Source organism: Heterocephalus glaber, unplaced genomic scaffold, assembly GCF_053883595.1.
Source record: "Heterocephalus glaber isolate CG9 unplaced genomic scaffold, H.glaber_assembly_v1.0 deba00001531, whole genome shotgun sequence".
NCBI lineage: Eukaryota > Metazoa > Chordata > Mammalia > Rodentia > Bathyergidae > Heterocephalus > Heterocephalus glaber.
Window position 1 is genome coordinate 4,479,736 of NW_028258329.1, and position 18,571 is coordinate 4,498,306.

At 43.0% G+C, this 18,571-nt stretch overlaps 1 protein-coding gene across 4 annotated transcripts in view; it reads right to left on the bottom strand.

The window, feature by feature from the left end:
* Positions 1 to 18,571, bottom strand: part of Entrep2 (endosomal transmembrane epsin interactor 2) — a 430,735-nt gene that overhangs the window by 33,308 nt on the left and 378,856 nt on the right. For 3 of the 4 annotated variants that reach the window (XM_087188281.1, XM_004852663.3, XM_087188279.1), the window contains one exon: positions 3,634 to 3,741. The exons of the other annotated variant lie outside the window; for it this stretch is intronic. In XM_087188281.1, the coding sequence (XP_087044407.1) occupies positions 3,634 to 3,741 (108 nt within the window). The remainder of the gene's footprint in view (positions 1 to 3,633; positions 3,742 to 18,571) is intronic. 4 annotated transcript variants of the gene reach the window in all.

Genomic DNA, 18,571 nt, shown 5'->3' on the forward strand with positions numbered 1-18,571 from the left:
TTTGGCTAGGGTTGCCATGCACTTATCAATGGTATTGGGCAAGTCTCTGGTGTTGCTTAAGTGCCTGTACAGCTCTTCTCCAGGAAGGTCCCTGGCTGTGGCCAGTTGTATGGTGAGCCTCTGGCTGAAGCCCGTGTGCCCATGTAGCCCTTTTCTGGGTGGCCCCTTGGCTTTCACAGGTGTGCCCAAGGCTCCTGGATTGGGGTGGAGGCCCAGCTGGGATCTGCCTCCAGCCACACAGGTCTGGGCCACACAGCTGCTCCCTGGGATCTGCATGCACTCACCAGTGGAATGGCGGGCTTCCAGCCAAAGCCTAAACTTCCGTGCAGCTCCTTTCCAGGTAGGACCCTGGCCTGGGCAGGTGTGCAGGAGACCCTAGTGTCAGGGCAGACCCCCAAATGGGATCCGCCTGCAGCCGCGCTGATCTGCTCCCCAGGATCTGCACACACTCACCAATGGAATGGCAGGCAAGCAAAGCAGTTTCTTGTTCCACCCTTCTAGGGGTAACCACAAGCTTCATTGTTTCTCAGAGGGCAGCTGTAAAGCCAGCCTTCCACTGTATGCCAAAAGCCAGCTTCCCTGTGACCACCATGCTTTTCCTAGCCCATCCCATGTATCACATGACTTGTCCTCTCAGCAGCTCTGTGGGGTTAGAAGAGCACAATCACTTCCTTGCACATAGAGCTGAGGAAATGGAGACCAATGGCGATGTGCCTGTGACTGTGCCCTGATCCCACAGGCACCATGGTCACACACCACCATCCCCCTTCTGTCTGCCCTGTGACTCTGGAGCTCAGAGGCGGCCCAGGTTTTCTAGGTCCCACAGTGCATGGTCAAACAGGGAAGACTCTCTAGCAGGAAAGTCAATTATTTCTAATTTCAAGCCAGGGATTTGAAGCAAACCAATTGACAACACACTTAGCGTTGAAAACAACCGGAGCTTCTCACAGCAGATTGCTGAGGTGTGGATGTGGTTTGGCCTCCAAAGGCTTCCTGTGTTGGAGGCTTGGCCTTCAGTGTGGCAGTGTTGGGAGCTGGAACCTTTCAGAGGTGGGGCCTAGTGGAAAGTGGATATATCACCCGGACTTACCCTTGGGTGGCCTTACTCCTGGTTTCTTGGAAAGAGTCGGTTCCTGGGAGAGCATGTTGATATTCAGAGCAAGGCTGGCCTCTCTCTCCCTCTTGCTACTTCTGTTGTGATGGCACCCGCCATGCTGTCACACAGTCCCCTCTTGTGAGGATGTAATGCAGCCTCCCCATTTGTGAGGAAAAGATGAGGCGCTGTGCTGCTTCAACTCTCAGCCTCCAAGACTGTGAGCTAAATAAGCCTCTTTTTGTGAAGTACCGGCCTCAGATATTTTATTACAGAAACAGGAGACTAAAACACAGCTGCTGTCATTACTATTTTACTTTTCTAAGTGCTTTATGGTTGATAAAGTACATCAAGGTGCGGCTGCATTTGCGTCATGCGATGGTGTCCCAACAACAAGCTGATACTCCTTTCACATTTAAAATACTCAACATAGGGTTGGGGGTGTAGCTCAGTGACTCAGAGCTTGCTTAGCACGTGTGATGCCCTAGGTTCAATCCCCAGAACTGCAAGTAAAAAATAAATAAAATAAAAACCCACATAGATCACCTTTATTGAACAATCACAAGTGTCCCATTGGGTTCATTTTGTAGGTGAGGAAACGGACACAAGTAAGCTTAATGAGAAGTGCAGAGTCATACACAGAAGGGCTGGGACTCAAGCCAGATGCGACCGACTTTGGAGCCAGAACTCCAGGCCTCCTCCTGTTCCACAGTGTGACCACATGATAGCCCTGCACACTGCTGTTATGACTGCACATGCTTTCATAGCTAGACTATACGTCATTGTTATTTTGTGGAAAATTTTTCATTTTAGTGCTTAAATCTAGGGGAATGCAAACTTTTAGCATTCATAGCCCTTACTTCAGTGAAATTGGTGTGGTATTTACAGATCAATAGTAAAATCTGCCGAGGTGAGTAGAACCCCATGGTACTTAACCTTTCCTTCACACAACATGCTGGAGAAAATTGCCAACACGAGGCTGCAACGAAGAAGGCCAGAAGTTCACCCTGCTGAATAAATGCTTAATTAGACACCTTTCAGAGCACTGCGACCTCTTGCAAAGGTTGGCGTGGTTGTGACAGCTGTGTAGATATATACCAGGATGAGGAGGCCACGCTGGCACATGATTAAGAGCAACGAATTTTTAACGTCTTGGTAATGATGCTCCGTGGCCCTCTATCCTGATGAACTGATGTATTGCCAGGCAGTGGATGAGAAGTAAAATAAAATAACAAGCTTACTATAGGAACACCTCACCTTTTCTTTATGAGATGGATAAAATATTGGGTGGAAAAGGCAGGGTACGTTCTCAGTGAGGGAGAGAGAGAGACAGACAGACACAGAGAGAGGCAGAGACAGAGACAGAGAGAATGGCTTGACTATGCTTGGTCTCCACCAAAACTCATATTGAGGCTTAATTCCCCAATACAAATGGGAGGTGCAACCTATTAGGAAGTGTTTGGGGCGTGGGAATGGAGCCCTCATACATAGATTAATGCCACTGAGCTGGAGTGAGCTCTTACTCGCTTGGCACTTGGTCAGCTACCACCTGAGCAGACTCTTGCAGGGCAAGCCTGGTCTCCTCTGCACATGCCCATTTCCCTTCCTCCTTTTGCAACAGCCAGGGAGATGCAGCCCCTCAATCTTGGGCTCTCCAGCCTCCAGAACTGTGAGCTAAGCAAACCCTCTTTCTTTACAAATAACCAGTCTCAGGTATTTTGTTATTAGGGTGACAGAAAAAAAAGATGAAGACAGAGACACTGAAAGGGAGGGAGGGAAAGACAAAAAGAGAGCAAAAGAGCAATTCCTAGCCTGAGCATCAAAGAACACCTTCCGACCAGTTTCTGCTTACAGCACTGAGTTCGGTGGTGAGGTACTGAGCACTGGGCCATATTCCATTCACCCCGAAATGTACCAATGAAAGAATTTAAGGAAAAAAATAAAAATAAAAGTGTACTTGACTTAGTGCAAAAAAGAGGAAGTGCCTTCATGGCTCGTGAAGTGTGTTTATACATGTGAGCCAGTAAGTTTGTGACCCCGGTGCAGGCCTCCCTGCTCCCCCAGGAGCAGCAGTTCTTCTTGTGGGAGACACTGGCCAGGATGACAAACGATGTCACTGCCCGCCACTGGATTATGAGCTCAGGGTTAATTAGCAAATTCAACAGCAAAGGCCAGCAGTTTTTCAATTTGAGAATTCATCTTCCAACAGCCCTAAACTTCCTTTACCGAAGGGGAAAACTAAGCGTGAGGAAAGAGCCTTGCTCTGGAGGAGCTGGGCCCGGAGGACGTTTAGAACGGGGGACTTTCACTGAGATTACCCACGGGCCTCCAGGAAGACAGGACAGGGGTTGGACTCTGTCGCCGTGGAGCCCCAGTGACCTCTCAGGTCAGTGTATCAACAGCGCCACACGGAGGCTGAGCCTCCAGAACGCAGCTCCGGGTCTCACAGGGCCTCATCCTCACAGGCTTCCAACTGGCTAGAGGAGGAGGAGGGACCAGCGTGCCGCTGTGGTGGGCTCGGGCACGAAGGGGCCACTCACCGTCTGCAGGATGTCGGCGGAGACCATCTGCATGCAGCACATGGCTGTGGCCAGCGCACACACAATGGTGGAGAGGACATTGAGGGCGCACACACTGAAGAGCAGATCCTGCGGGAAAAGAGGCGGGAGAAGGTCAGCTCCTCTCGGCAGCCCAGAGGGCAGCAGAATCCTTCGCCCCTCTCGGGGTCCGGGATAAGAGTGGGTGATTGATTGTCACCCGCTTTGTAGAGGTTTTGTTTTGTGTATGTGGTTTTATTTCTGGATCAAAATTGGCCTTTATATGCATACATTTGTTTATTCTTTTATGTAGCTGATCAAATTATTCTTAATATAAAATGATGGCTTTTAAAAGTTTGATAATGATTAGGTAGTCAGTAAAATGTCTAAGAAAATCTTGGTATGGTCAACATGTAAGGAGGTGCACAATTTTTAACAATCGCAACACGTAACTTAAAACTTTGATGGGTGATTAAGACAACGCCAAGATTTTAAATGAAACTCTTTATCTTAGGATAACTGTGAATGCAGTTGCAAGAATCCCCTCTTCCTAATCCCTGTTATCACTAGTTTGATCTCCATTTTTATGTTTTCATTTCAAGAAAGTTACATAAATGGAGGGCTGGAGATGTAGCTCAGTGATATAGCACTTGTTTACCATGCACAAGGTCCTGGGTTCAATCCCCAGCACTGCCGGAAAACAAAACAAAACAGAGAGAGAGAGATAACATTAAGAAAAGAACATTACTTCAGCACAATCACATAGTATGTAAACTTTTAGAATTGGCTTTTTACACTCAGCATAATCCCTCAAGGTTCACCCAGGCTGCTGAGTTTATTGGTATCTGTGGAATGACAGACTGAAAACACGGAGGTGACCAGGCAGATGCCACCGGAGGGGGATTAAGCCAGGAAGCATGAAGATAGTCTGAGAGTGACTTCAAAGCCCAAACCAGCAGGGTGTGGCCACTGACCGTGCGCTGGCGGTGCAGGGAGAAGATGAGATGAGGAAGACCTAGCAGGAGACGGTTCTGGTGAGTGCGAGCCAAGATGCCAGCAGCTAGGCCTGGAGATCATGGGAGAGAAGGGGCCCTAAAAGCAGAATAAGCAGTGTGGTTTGGGATGTGGAGAGGCTGAGTGGCTGGGGACCTGTTCCACAGATATATTAATCAGTGTTCAGAAATTCGGGCCTGGAGCTCAAGGTGGTGATCAGAGTTGGAGGGGTGGATGGGAAGCTGCCCTATGGCCTTGAGCTTGTGGGCGTTCCCAATGCAGCTCGGGCCTCTGTTTACTCATTCCCATCCTCAGATCCATCCGACTTCAGGGGATCAGGGACCCTCATCGACTCCCTGCAGAAGAGGGCATTTCTTGGATGAAATTATCATTCTCAGCTTAAAGATTCACTGGAGAGTAAGCTGAAACAGTATCTAAAACTCTTAAATGTCATCTCCCCGGGAGTTATTCAAAATGATAATGGAAATAATGGCATCTGTCAGTGTAATACTTGTAGCTGAGAATATAGCTATACCAGTCCTTTGTCCTCAAATCTAGACATTTCAACTTTATTGACCACACGTTCTATTGGCATTGAAATGAATGCCCTGTCCTTCTGAAAACAACATTAATTTTGCATATACTCCCCTTTGCAGCCAAATCTTTGCAGCCCGATAAAACTACTCATAAAAAGAAACACAAATCATAATCTTTTACAGGAATGTGCATCCTGGGGAAATACCACTTTATATCTCATGAAGGGTATTTATTTGTAACTCATGCCAAAAAGACATGCCCCTCCCCAGTTGTTTAAATGCTTGGCTGTTTTTTAAATAATTCCACACCACTTAGAATTCTGTTGATGTGTTTTCTTAGAATTCTTTTCTGGTTTAAATAATGCTTTTACCCTTTGATAGCTTTATCAGAGTCTTCTATAAGCACTGAAATCCATGTTCTATAAAATCCATTTCCAAGGTCATTCAACGAGTGTAAGAATAAAGTAAATCTTTCACTGCTGAAATTGAGTTTTGCTGCTGGACATCTTCATACTTACGTTTGAAATTATTAACCCTAATAAAATTAAGAAAATCAAGTGCAGAACAAATCATGTATAGAACAGAAACAGAAAAAAAAGTTTTAGATACTTTGGCAGATCTAAAAATGATGTATTCTTTAAAATCTCTCCAGCCCAGGTAAATTCTGGATATTTACAACACAATTAACAGAGAAAGGAGACAGCGTGAGAATTTACAGATGCCTGTGGTATGTTAAGAAATATTTAGAATTCAGGACTTTGAGTCCCTTGCTTGCTGGAAATATTGATGTACAGAGGACAAATACATATTCATTTCTATTAGCTCATGCATTAGTTTTTTCCTACATGTTGTCTTTCTTTGAATAGCAAAAGAGGACTTGATAGGAAGCCATTGTCAGCCAAGATATAATGATGGAAGGTATAGAGACAGGGAGAGTCTCATAGCTTAAAGCAGAAGTGATAATTCTGGACCATAACTCTATGTGGGTTGGATGTTTGGGCTCTACCTGAATTATCCTCTTAAATGTCTGCCCCATTTGTATTTGTTGCGCTGTGATGCTTACCTGACACTTACTGCCGGTCTGCGTTAGAAGAGGCACTCTGCTGTGGGCCCTGAGCCTTCCTTTCCTGGTAAGTGTGTCAAGAATGGAGACCCTTGACTACTCTTTATCCAGCTCATTTCCTCTGGGTGTGTTTGCAACAAGCAAAGCAGGTAACCGCTCCCACTTGGCAAAGTATAGGATCACTACAGAGGCAGATTCCCCAGTTCAGTGTCTTTCTCTGTACCCTAGTTTACTGTGTGTGCAGGAATCCATGATGGGGACTTTGAGACAGGCAGGGAAGAGGGAACTGACATGACCCACGTGCACTCTGGCTACTGGTGTCCTCATGAGTCACGGATTTCTTTGTATCTGAACCAAGAGTCTCATGTCTTCTGCCAGAGAGGGAACAGCAAATGGTAATGGGCTGGTTTGTTAGCTTGAAAGGAGTGAAAAGCCTGACCCTGAAGTAGGAATAAACAGTACATTTCCACCTCCATCATGGGAGAATATCAAGAGCAGAGTCCATCTTTTCTACTGCTCTGTATAGTGAAATAGCTCATTCAAAACTGTGATTGCTAAATAGCTGTCTGAAAATTTATGGGATATCTCTTCTGAATTTCAACTTCTTGCTAGAAGGAAGTGATCAAATTCATCTTCACCTTTAAATGAGAAGGCAGAAACAAGACTCAGTTAAAAAAAAAAAAAGCTTTTGTTGACACCAAGAATAGTGTGTGTTACTGTGTGTGCGTGTGTGCATGTGTGTGTAAAATTGGTGACTTATTTATTTATTTTTGTACCGGGGATCGAACTCCAGACCTTGTGCTTGCAAGGCAGGTGCCTGAACCACTGAGCTAAATCCCCGGCCTGGTGACTTATTTTCAATAAACTGTTCAAGTCATGAGATACATCTTGGACCAGCCCCTGGGCTATTTAATTGTTTCTGTAGGAAGTAGTTATGGGGCCGGAGGTGGTGGGGCACACCTGTAATCCCAGTACCCTGGGAGGCTGAGGCAAAAGAATCAAAAGTTTGAGACCAGCCTGGGTAACGTAGCAACTTAGCAAGACTCGTCTGAAAATAAAATTCAAGAAGAGCTGGGGAGGCAGCTCAGTATGAAGATCTTACAGTTCAATCCCCAGAACATTCAGATAAAAAAGCCATTGCTCGATACAGAAGTCTTTGTGCCTTGTTTTCCTATGGATCCTACAGAAGGCGCTATTAACCCAAGTGAATTTCGCTTTGCTTTGACCTTTGTCAATTATGCAAATACTGCAAGAGGACAGGACCGCTCCTCCCATGGAATGTTTTCTTTGCTCAGTGGCACTTGTAATCTTAACCAAGGATCATGAGGAAACTTACATTCTTTTCACAATGGTGTAAAACGCCACCTTATTTGGTAATTGAAAACCTGTCCTTTGTCTCCTGAAGCCACACTTTTTAGCCTTCATTCAATAGCTATAAATTGCCTAAATTATAGTATGTATAAATAACTGTGACTCAAAGACCATTTTCATATAATTCTATCAAATTTTAAGAAGTCTGTGACTTTTCTGATATTCAAGGAAGGGTAACCAGGTTAAAAATTGTGTATGTGTTTACACACATGTATGTATCTATGTATTTTTGTGTGCATATATATATATAATTTTTAATAAATTGCAGATTTCTAAAATCATTCTAATTCTAATTAGCTTCTAGGTTTAAACATTGTTTTTAAAAATTACTTTACCTTAAATTTATGAAATTGTAAAAGAAAACAATAAGTAAGCATTGTTAATAAATTTTTGGAAAAGAAAGGTCTCACATATACATCAAAATGTACTGTAAGTCATTAATAGAATAGGCGAACAGAGGAAGTAATAATAGAATAGAGAGACAGAAGAGAGAACTGAGGGGAGAGAAAGAGAGAGATCCTTACATGATTACAGTGGCATATCGTGCAGCTTTTGCTGGGATAATTAGCTATCTTTGACAAATATGATAGATCTAGATATGGAAAGAACAACAGACAAAAATTCTCTTTGTGAACCAGAGGCAAAGATCCTAACCAACATACTGACAAACTAAAATCTACATTTTACAGCAGGTCCCAGCCATTCAATGAGCTAATCAAAACAAGTAAATATTATTTGAGTTAGAAAAGGAGAAAACTGTCCAAGATGATAGGATTATTTACACAGAAAATCCAATGGTATTTTTAAATATTTGGAATTAAGTTAGATGACTAAGCAGTGTTGCTGGATATAAAATAAAAGACAAAATTATTGTATCCTCACACACTAGCAATGAATAGAAAGGATAATTTTTAAAAAGATTATTTACATTAGCAATGAAAATGTAAAGTACTCAAGAATACAGAAAAATATAGAAAAATGTATTGTGAATAGAGAAGCTGCAATCATGAACAAGCAGTCAGTACTATAAAGACGTCAATTCTCTTTAAATTAATTTATAAAGCCAATGGTATTCTAGTAAAGATCACATCAATGCCTCATGTGTGTGGTACATGAGTGTGTACTCAGGTATGTGTACATGGGTGTGGCTGTGTGTGCATATGGCACGTGTATATGTGCATGCACTGTGACTTACGTACCCTAAATTGCAGATGGCAGAGGATAAGAAGGGTAAGACAAAAAAATTGGCCAAGGCAGACTTCCATTTTCAAGTCGTGTCATAGTTTAGATGTGGTTTGACCCCAAAAAGTTCCTGTGCTGGAAGACTGGTCCCCAGGTAGGCAGTATGGAAGTACTAGAACTTTTCTTTCCCAGTCCTGGTGATTGAACTTAGGGCTTTCACACTGAGCTACATCCCTAACGCCTTTTAAAATGTTTTTATTTTGAGACAAGGTCTCCCTAAGCCACTAAGTTACCCAGGCTGGGCTTGAACTTGCAGTCGTCCTGCCTCAGCTCCCAGACTGTTGGGATTATAAGTAAGAACGTGGCACCATGTCTGGCTAACGGTGGCAGAACTTTTAAGATGTAGGTCCAGGGAGAGGAAATGGGGTCCCTGGGCACATCACCGCTGGAAGGGATCAGCATTGGTCTCTAGGAGTGAGTTAGTCCCTGAAAGAGTAGATGGTTACAAAAAGCGCAAGACAGGAGCTCCCTGTTCTCTGCCTCTGTCTCACCATGCGATCTCCCCTTCCTGCGTATGCTCCCGCCAGTGTGATGCTGTCCATCATGAAATCCTCACCAGAGATGAACAGATGGGCTGCCTGGTCTGGGCCTCTCAGCCTACAAAATTGTGGGCTAAACAAACACTTTCCTTTATAAAGGCTCAAGAATGTTGCTATAGCAGCAGAAAACGGACTCATACAGGCAGCAGAGCAGACTTTATATGACGGGGCCTTCTTGTTACAAAGCAGTTAGAGTCTTAATCATGCATGGTTCTTGTCACGTTGTTGGCCCTGCAAAAAGTAGAGCTTTCCAAAGACTTCCTCATCTCCTCCCTTCTCCCAAATTAAAGGACTAACTTGTGCACCAGTGGGCAAGTGGAGGTGCTGGGTTATCCTGAGGGCAACGCTAGGACTTGGTTCCCTGGTCCAGCAGGAGGAGGGGGAGCTGGACAGAAACCCAAATTCAGCCGAGCCCCTCAAAAGTGACTATCTTGGTCTTAGGTCTCAGCATTTTCTAGATGCCCGCAGTGGGAGGAATGCATGGCTTTTAGACAAAATCCTCAGTTGATTCACAAGATTCCTATACATTAACGTCAAGCAAATATTCATTCTCAACCAGAAATTATCCCATAAATCCAAAATTGGGGCAAGAAAAAATAGGGAGATGTAGGTCAAAGGATACAAAGTTGTGAATACATAAGATGAAAAAAACTGCAATTCTAATGCACAACATGAGGACTATGTTTAATAATACTGTGTTGTCTTCTAGATTTTTGCAGAGTAGATTTTTAAGGGTTCCTGCCACAGAAAAGGTCATTGTGTGAGACAATGGTATCATAACTATTTCATTATAAAAAAGTATATAAAACATGTTTACACTTCAAAGAAATACAAGTAACTGCAAAATTTAAAAAAAAATCCTGCATATGAGGCCATGCACTAACCCATCAGCAGGAAGCAACAGTAATAAACAGCTGACTTGGATTCTCAAAGACTACAGGTATTGGGATTGTCGTGAATTATAGAATAGCTATGTGCACAATGGTCAAAGGAAGTTTTAAAAACAGAATTACAAAGATGAGCAACAGGGAGAGGTGACCTGAAATACATAGGTATTCTTAGAAAGGATTTTTAAAAGTTTCAACACACTCTCTGTTTAGATAGGTCAGGAAGAGGTAAGAATGCAAAGAGTTAGCAGCTGGTACAGTTGGGCACTATAAAGTCAGACAGAGCCCAGTGCTGACCCTGGAGGTTGATGCCAGGCACAGTGGGCTGGGCCCTGGCTCTAGGGGAAGTCTGGGCAGAGGGGTACTGAACAGTTACCCAGGGCAAGGATTACATATTAGCACTTGGGGAGGCAGCACCAACTTGTCTTAAAGGGAAGTTTACAGATTTAAATTCTTATCAGCCAGCACGACTTACCATAAAACTATAACCATTAAGATAGTGTGGTACAGTTGGCCCTTCATACCCACAGATTCAACTAACTGAACCATAGATTCTACTAATTGTGGATAAAAAATATTCAGGGAAAAATTGTGTCTGTAGTGGACATATACAGGCTTTTTTTTCTTTGTCATTATTCCCTAAACAATACAGCAGAGTAACCATTTACTCAGCATTTGCATTGTGTTAGGTATTATATACAAACTAAAGATGATTTAAAGTATATGGAGTATGTGATAAGATCTGCACAAATACTACATCATCTTATATAAGGGGTTTGAGTATCTTTGAATGCATACTGCAGATACCAATGAACTGTACTGGCAGATGGAGAGAGAAAGAGAATAAAAGATTAATTTAACAGGAAAAGATGCAAATAAATATTGGAACTTGATCTATAACATAGAAGATGAAGTTGACTTTTGTGGAAAGAATGGACTAGTGAATAAACAATACTAAAATAAATAGCTATTTATACAGCATGTATAAAAATCAGATAGATTAAAAGCAGAATGTGAAAGGAAAAATCAAGGAAAAATAAATATATGAGAGTATCTTTATGCCCTCAAAATAGGAATGGATTTCTTAAACAAAAGACAAATCTCAGACAAATCAGTAAACCAATAACCAATAGAAAAATGAGAGACAGGAACAGCAGTTCTCCAAAGAATAAACACGAATGGTGAATAAATATCTAAAAAAGGATCAATTTCTATAATACCTAAGAAGTGAATGTTGAGACCATAAGATACATTTTGTATACCTGCTAGACCATCTATAATACTATTACTACTATGTATTGGAGACAGATCAGTGAGGAGTCTGAGACATTTCTAATGGGGGTAAAATTGATACAATCAATGAAGAAAGTAATTTGGCATCATCTTCTAAAGTTGAATATTTTCAGCCATCTTCTTGGGAAGCACTTGCCATGTGAGCCACGAAATGGACACATAAATATTGTTGATTCCAACAGAATTGTTACTAAGAGCAAACAACTTCAACAGGGGAGGGGTGAATGCACTGAGCCATATGCACAGGTGGAATATTCCAGGGCAGTGAGAATCCATAAATTATAGCTACCCACAACAACATGGGTGAATTTCAGAAAAGTTTAATGGCTTACATGGGACCTGATGTCATTTTTATAAAACTAAAGAAAAAAATGAAAAACTAAGCGGGGTTGTGTTTAAGTATATGTACCTAGGTAATTAAGCTATTAAAAATGGGGAAAATACAAAATTCAAAATGGGAGCTCCCTCTGCTGGGCACAGACATAGGTAAGCATTGTGCTATGGGTGTCATGGGTCCCAAGGGCTAATTTTATTATGATGCTTTATCACTTACATATGCTTTATTGCTATTTCCATTACTGTATCACAAGAACCAAAAAGGAATAAAAGAATAGACAAGATAATCTGGAAGAAGAATGAGGTGCAGGGATCTTCCCCACTAGACACCAAGACCTGCTAAACAGCAGACTGAATAAAACAGGGTGGAATTGATAAAAAGTAGAAAATTAGACTAAGAGGGCAAAAGGAGAGATCACCAGAACCAGGGAAATGTGACTATGCCCCATGAGTAGGAAAAGAATACAGTCATAATGAAAGCTAATTGGATAACTGTTCCTATAGAATCATCAGTAATTTTTCACCATTCACAAATGGGAATTTAAAAATTCTAAGTCTGCAATACACAACTCTACATCTAGATAGAAAAGTATACAATGAAAAAAGACCATCTTATAATGGGAGAAGAAGTACAGCTGATCCTCATTACGTACTTATAAATTGCATACTTGCAAATTCTACTCCTCACTAAAGTTTACCTGTGACCCAAAGTTCTTACTTGTAGTGCTTTTGCAGGCATTGTCAGATCTGTGCAAAAGCAGCAAAATGCTCGATTCGCCTGATGTCCATGTCCTCAGGTGAGCTGAGCAAGGTGGGGCTCTGCCTTCCAGTTTCTACTCATTTCCCCACAAGGGGAATATTCAGGGGGTTGAGGGGGAGGTTAACATGTAGATTTTAAGAGAAAAGAAACAAGGGTTAGTGGTCGACTGTCACGTACTGATGGTCGGCAGACACACACACACTAATGGTCATGACTGTCACTTACTGATAGTGGGTCCGGGAACGTCCAATCTCCGGGCAAACAAGGAGTTGAGTAATTTACCTTTAAAACTCTATATCTGTTACAAATTTTATCTAGCTTCCCAGAACTAACAAGCTTCTTAATCATTAGCTCACATTTAATTGCAGAATTACAAGAATTCTAAGATTACAAGGTTTTATAGTCCCACATTAGTATGGTGAATTGCTGAAGTGTATATATATATATTTTTTTGACAGACTCTATATATTAAATAAGGTATCTTTAAACAGGAACAGTGTGAAGACAAGGTTCTATGTTGATTCACTGATAAAAACGTTGTGACTGACCAGAGGCTTGAAGGAAGTCAACTTGGTATTTCCCAAGAAGCAATTATTCAGTATTCACTATTTCTAACTTTATAGGACATAATTCCTGTGAGTAGTGAGAATGGACTATATCAGAAACAGTTGGTATTCAGAAAGTATGAGACTTCTATAAATGAAAAAATAAACAGACAACCCGCTATTAAAGTAGGAAAAGGTGTGAACAGATAATTCATGAATCAGGCCACTGGATAGCCCTTAACATATACAAACGGATTCATCTCTGGGCAGAGTCAAGCAAACAACATGGCAACCCCAAATAGCAGCCCCCAAACTAGTCAGAGCCAAGAGCTGTCAGCATCCTGTCTTGGTTACTTTTCTTGTTTCTGAGACAAAAGTTGAAGGGAAAAAAGTTTATTGTGGCTCAGTTTGTAGAAGTTTCAGTCCCTAATCGGCTGGCTACAGGACAGGGTGGCATGGCAGAGGGGCCTCGCAGAGGAGAAATAGTTCATGGCAGGTAGAAGGCAGCAAAAGCAGCAAGCAGCAAGAGACAATCAGTGACTATAGCAGTCCTCTTTCTGTCCCTTATATTCTATCCAGGCTACCAACCCTTAGGGCAGGTAGCACTCACACCTAGGGTGTGCCTTCCCATTATCCACACCCAGCACTATGCCAAACTAATCAGTGGATTAATTTAATGACCACACACCTTTGATCTCAGCATCACACACTTAATCCCAGTATCACACACCCTAGATCCAGCCAACTCTGAAAAGCCTCACCTATGACTGCATGAGGCTTTGGGGGTCAGCTAGACACAGCCATAACACACCCATCCCTGGAGATAAAAGGAAAGGTATCAAAGGTTAGCCCAGAGAGAGGGGCTCCTGCACAGAGCCATGGCTGTGGGCAAGACACTGTGAGAAGATGTTGGCTGGAGAAAATTGTGCTGCTGGTTCTTCTCATGCCCTGCCTTAGTAGCACTTCACATGCAGCAAACCCATCCAGAGATCAAAGGGAGGGGAATCTTGGTAGAGCAGAATGCAGGGATCAGACCTGAGGGACATGGCAAGGCCCAGAGGAGAGGTAATGAGGCAGTAGCTAGCCCTGGATCTGTCTGTCTGTCTGTCTGTCTATCTATCATTTATCTATCTACCATCTATTTATCTATCCCTATCATGTATCAATTGGAAAAGGCAAAGTTGCTAACTCAGTACTCCCTCCTCTCTACAGTTTCACTTTCCATGGTTTCAATTATCCATGGTCCAAAAATATTAACTAGAAAATTCCAGAAATAAACAATTCATAAATTTCAAATAATTTTTATACAGTATGTTGTTATAATTATTCTCACTACTAGTCATTGTTGGTAGTCTCTTACTATGCCCAGTTTATAAATTAAACTTTACTTTGGGTGTGTATGTCAAGGAAGGTCATGGTATAAATAGGGATTACTACTGTATGCAGCGTCCATTCCACCGTGCATAAGAGGGGACTACTGTAGAGTATTACTATGGCTCCAACTTTGTGTTAAAATTTTTGCATATAAAATGCATTTTGTATAGAAAAAACAACTGGAAGAAAATGTATCCATTGTAGGATTTCCACTCTATTATCCATTCATCTATTAATCATGTACCTAGTTTTTAAATTTTTACAATGTTCATGTATTACTTTTATAATTAAAATAAACTTCAGTCAGTTTTTGTTTTTGTTTGCCTCTTTGTGGTGCTAGGATTGAACTCAAGGCCTCACACATGCTAGGCAAGCCCTTCACCACTGAGCCCAGGTTCTTTTTTTAATCAATGAGTGCTGAGGAAAACCCTTAAATTTTACTGTGCAAAATTCTTCTCAGAATAATTGCAGGAATCCATCATAGCTGTCTAGATTCAGAACTCTACATTCAATCCATCTTAATACTACAAGCTTTTATGAATAAATACCAAGGTAACATAAAAACTGATCACAGAAAAAAGTTAAAAACAATAGATGACAAATTTGTAAAGCCATTCTGCCAAGCATAACAAGTTTTACTGGCAACAAGCAGTTTTAAGTGGTTTATTTACCAATACAACAACTTTAAAACTAATGCTTTGATAAAAAAATGGAAACTTAGAAGGCGGATGGTTTGGCACTTGAGACTTTGGCTGGGGCAAAGGAGTCAAGCAAACACAGAGCTGCTTCTGCAGATACAGCACGTCACACCAAGCCAAAATGACAGAACAAATGTCTGTCAAGTCCATCATGGTGTTGGAAGCTTGGCCTCTCCCTGACATCACAGACACGCTCTGAAAAGATTCCATCAGCAACACCAGCATGCTGAGGCAGTGCTCGGTGGCAGGCAGGTTCTTCACCCTGGGGACAAGAGTGCAGCCACTCTGGGGTCATTTGTCATTCATCACAGTGCCCATGCTGGGCAGACTTTTCAGAGAGGCACTGGGCTGGGAGTACTGGCAACATGCTGAGGACAGCAGGCTATGTGCCCAGAGACCCAAAGTGCCCCTGGTGATGGCTGTGCCTAGACGTCCCCCCAAAGCCTCACTCAGTCATAGATGGGGCTTTTTCAGAGGTGGCTGAATTGAGAGTGTGTGATTGATTCATGGTGCAGTGCTGGGATTAAGGATGTGTGATTATTAAATGAGCCCACTGTTGGGTTTGACACCACTCTAATCCTGGTAGCCTAGATGGAATATAAAAAGGGCGGAAAAACCTGCTAAGGTCCCTCTCTTGCTTTGTTACCTTCTGCCCACCATGAACTGTTTCTCCTCTGTGATGCCCCTCTGCCATGCCACCGTGCCTTGGAGACAGCCATTTATGGACTGAAACCTCTACAGACTGTGAGCCAAGAAAACTTTTCCTCCCTTAACTTTGGGCATCGAGTATTTTTTCTCAGCAAAGAGAAAAGTAACTAAGACAGCTGAGAGCTGGTGGCCATACCTGGATACCAGCAGGAGATTTGCAGCTGAGGATAAGAAAGGTCACGTGGCTGCCATCCTTGTAGCACAGCTGATCATGGTGTTCCTGCGTGTGTATCCCTGAAGCATGTGTGTGTGTGTGTGTGTGTGTGTGTGTGTGTGTGTGTGTGTGTGTAAGGTGCTGTGAAACATGAGATGGGAGTCCTGCTCTGTTTTAGGGAACCAGGAGGGGAAGTTGAGGGATGTGCAATGTCTTCCTGGTAGCAAGCGAAGGACACTTCCCAGTGCAGCCTCCATGACTCTGAGAGGGGAGGACTGGGCACCTCATGGACTCTGCAAAGCCACCATGAGGACACAGAAGGTGTTAGGGGTTCAACTACTGTCAGGATGGGCCGGGGGCGCTGGCTGTCCCTATGAATAAGAAAGGCAGGGGACAGGGTCAAGCTGACCCCATCATGACACCACTCCAAGGAAGGAAGCCAACCACAGGAGCAGAGGAGCCAGCCTGAGTAGTGCAGGCAGGCAAAGCCTGGCCCTCCACACCAGGGAGATACCACAGCCCTCCAAGGTCACCCATGACCTGTGATTTCTGAGTGGTGGGTATGATCTGTGACCGGTGGCTGAGCTTTGAGCTCTGAGTGGTGACCTGTGACCTATGAGCAGAGATGGGTGAAGAAAAGACCTAAGAGCGAGGAGCAAGAGTTAGAGTGCAGAAATGTGAGGGTGGGTTGTGATGATATCAGCAGAGAAATTGTGATGCATTATTAATTTTTCTTCATTTTCAAATTTTAGAAAGAAATATGTATATTAGCAGAAAATGATATGATTTTCTGTATTAATATTGCATCTGCCAAATAGTTTGTTCCATACAAAAACAGTACATGAAAAGATCATATTTAATAAATTATAACTTACACATCAATAATAAAGATGTTTTGAAACATAATATAAACAAAAGAAATTTAACTCAACTTATTTAAATCCGGTGCAGTGTTGGGGGTGCTGTGGTGTAAATATGTATGCCTCCCCACAATCCATATTTTGAAACCCTAATGCTGCTCAAGGAGATGGCATCAGGAGGGGCCTCTGGGAGGCACTGGGCTGTGAGGGTGGGCCCTCACGAATGGGCTGGGTGCCCTGAGAAGAGAGAGGTGGCACCTCCCTCCCTCCCTTGCTCTTTCCCTGCCTCTCATGGACACAATGAGAAGAGGGCTCCCTGCAAACCCGGAAGAGGACCCTCACCGGATTAGGCCCTGCTGGGACTGTCGTCTCGGACTTCCGGCCTCAGAACAATGAGAAGTCAATGTCTACTGTGCAAGCTGCCCAGTGTCACAGCTGCCCAAACCAAGGCTGTGGGCTTCTCTAGCTCTGACTATCAACACCAGCCAAAACGGAAATGCACTCTCTAATTGCAGGGCTTGCTGTCCTGGGCCCTGGGGCATTCTGCATGTTTCTAGGTGCACACACGCTCCCACCATGACCTCCTCTCTCACCCTGAGAGTCCTTGCCAGCTTGGGCTGCAGCATTCCAGAATGCGACATGCCAGACCTTCATGGGCTGTGGGAAACTCAGTAAGCTGCAGCCTCCTGTCTCCCTCTTCCCCATCAGCAAGAACACTCAAGGAAGATACCCGAGACAAGGTACTGTTTTACTACCTCCATGTTTTAACTTTTGGTATAAGGAAAATATTTTCATTAGCAATCCCTTTTCATGTAAAGGCAATTAGGTACTTATAAAATGTCTCAAGTCCAGTATTCCAATTTAGTAAGTTACTGGTTAAAATAACACGGTTCCATGAGGTCTTTTCTCAGTTTTCATGTGAAATGATTTGCAAGGATATTTTTAAAAAGAAAGAAAGAAAAGAAAATGGCCAGCTGCTTTGCAGCTGTAGACACCATGAGATGCACATTTGGAAAGGCCATTTAGAATCTTTGTGTGTTAAAAGGCTGTTGTCATCTATAACCCTGAGCATTTAAGTTTAGAAACCAATATTGACCAAGGTGTTCCAACGGCCCCTGTGCAATGCTAGTGAGCACATTTGTTTCAACCTTCATTGACTTCAATTATGGTCTCATCGCCCACTGTCATATAATTCCCCAAAGACCCAAAGAGGAATGCAATGCTATGTTTTCACTTGCGAAGCTACCCTTAATGTTCCTCTTTTGCTTAGGAATGGAAGGCTAATTAGAGGCAAGCTTGCTGGAAAGAAAACCTCAGGGCTGAAGGAGCCAATTAGTTGACCATCTAAATCCACACAAGCTTAGGGCCAGGGGCCAATCCAGACTTTAGGAACTGGATCAAAACAGCTGATTCCTGCCCCAATCATTATTTACTGCCTTAGCTTTGATCATGCAGGGCAGGAATTCCCTGAGTAATTTATCTGGGTAAAGCCATATTAACCCAGTGTCCACTTGGCTCCTCTGTAGCCCCAGACAGCTGGGTAGAGCAGGGTGCTGTCCTCCAGCATCTGATAGGAGAGCTG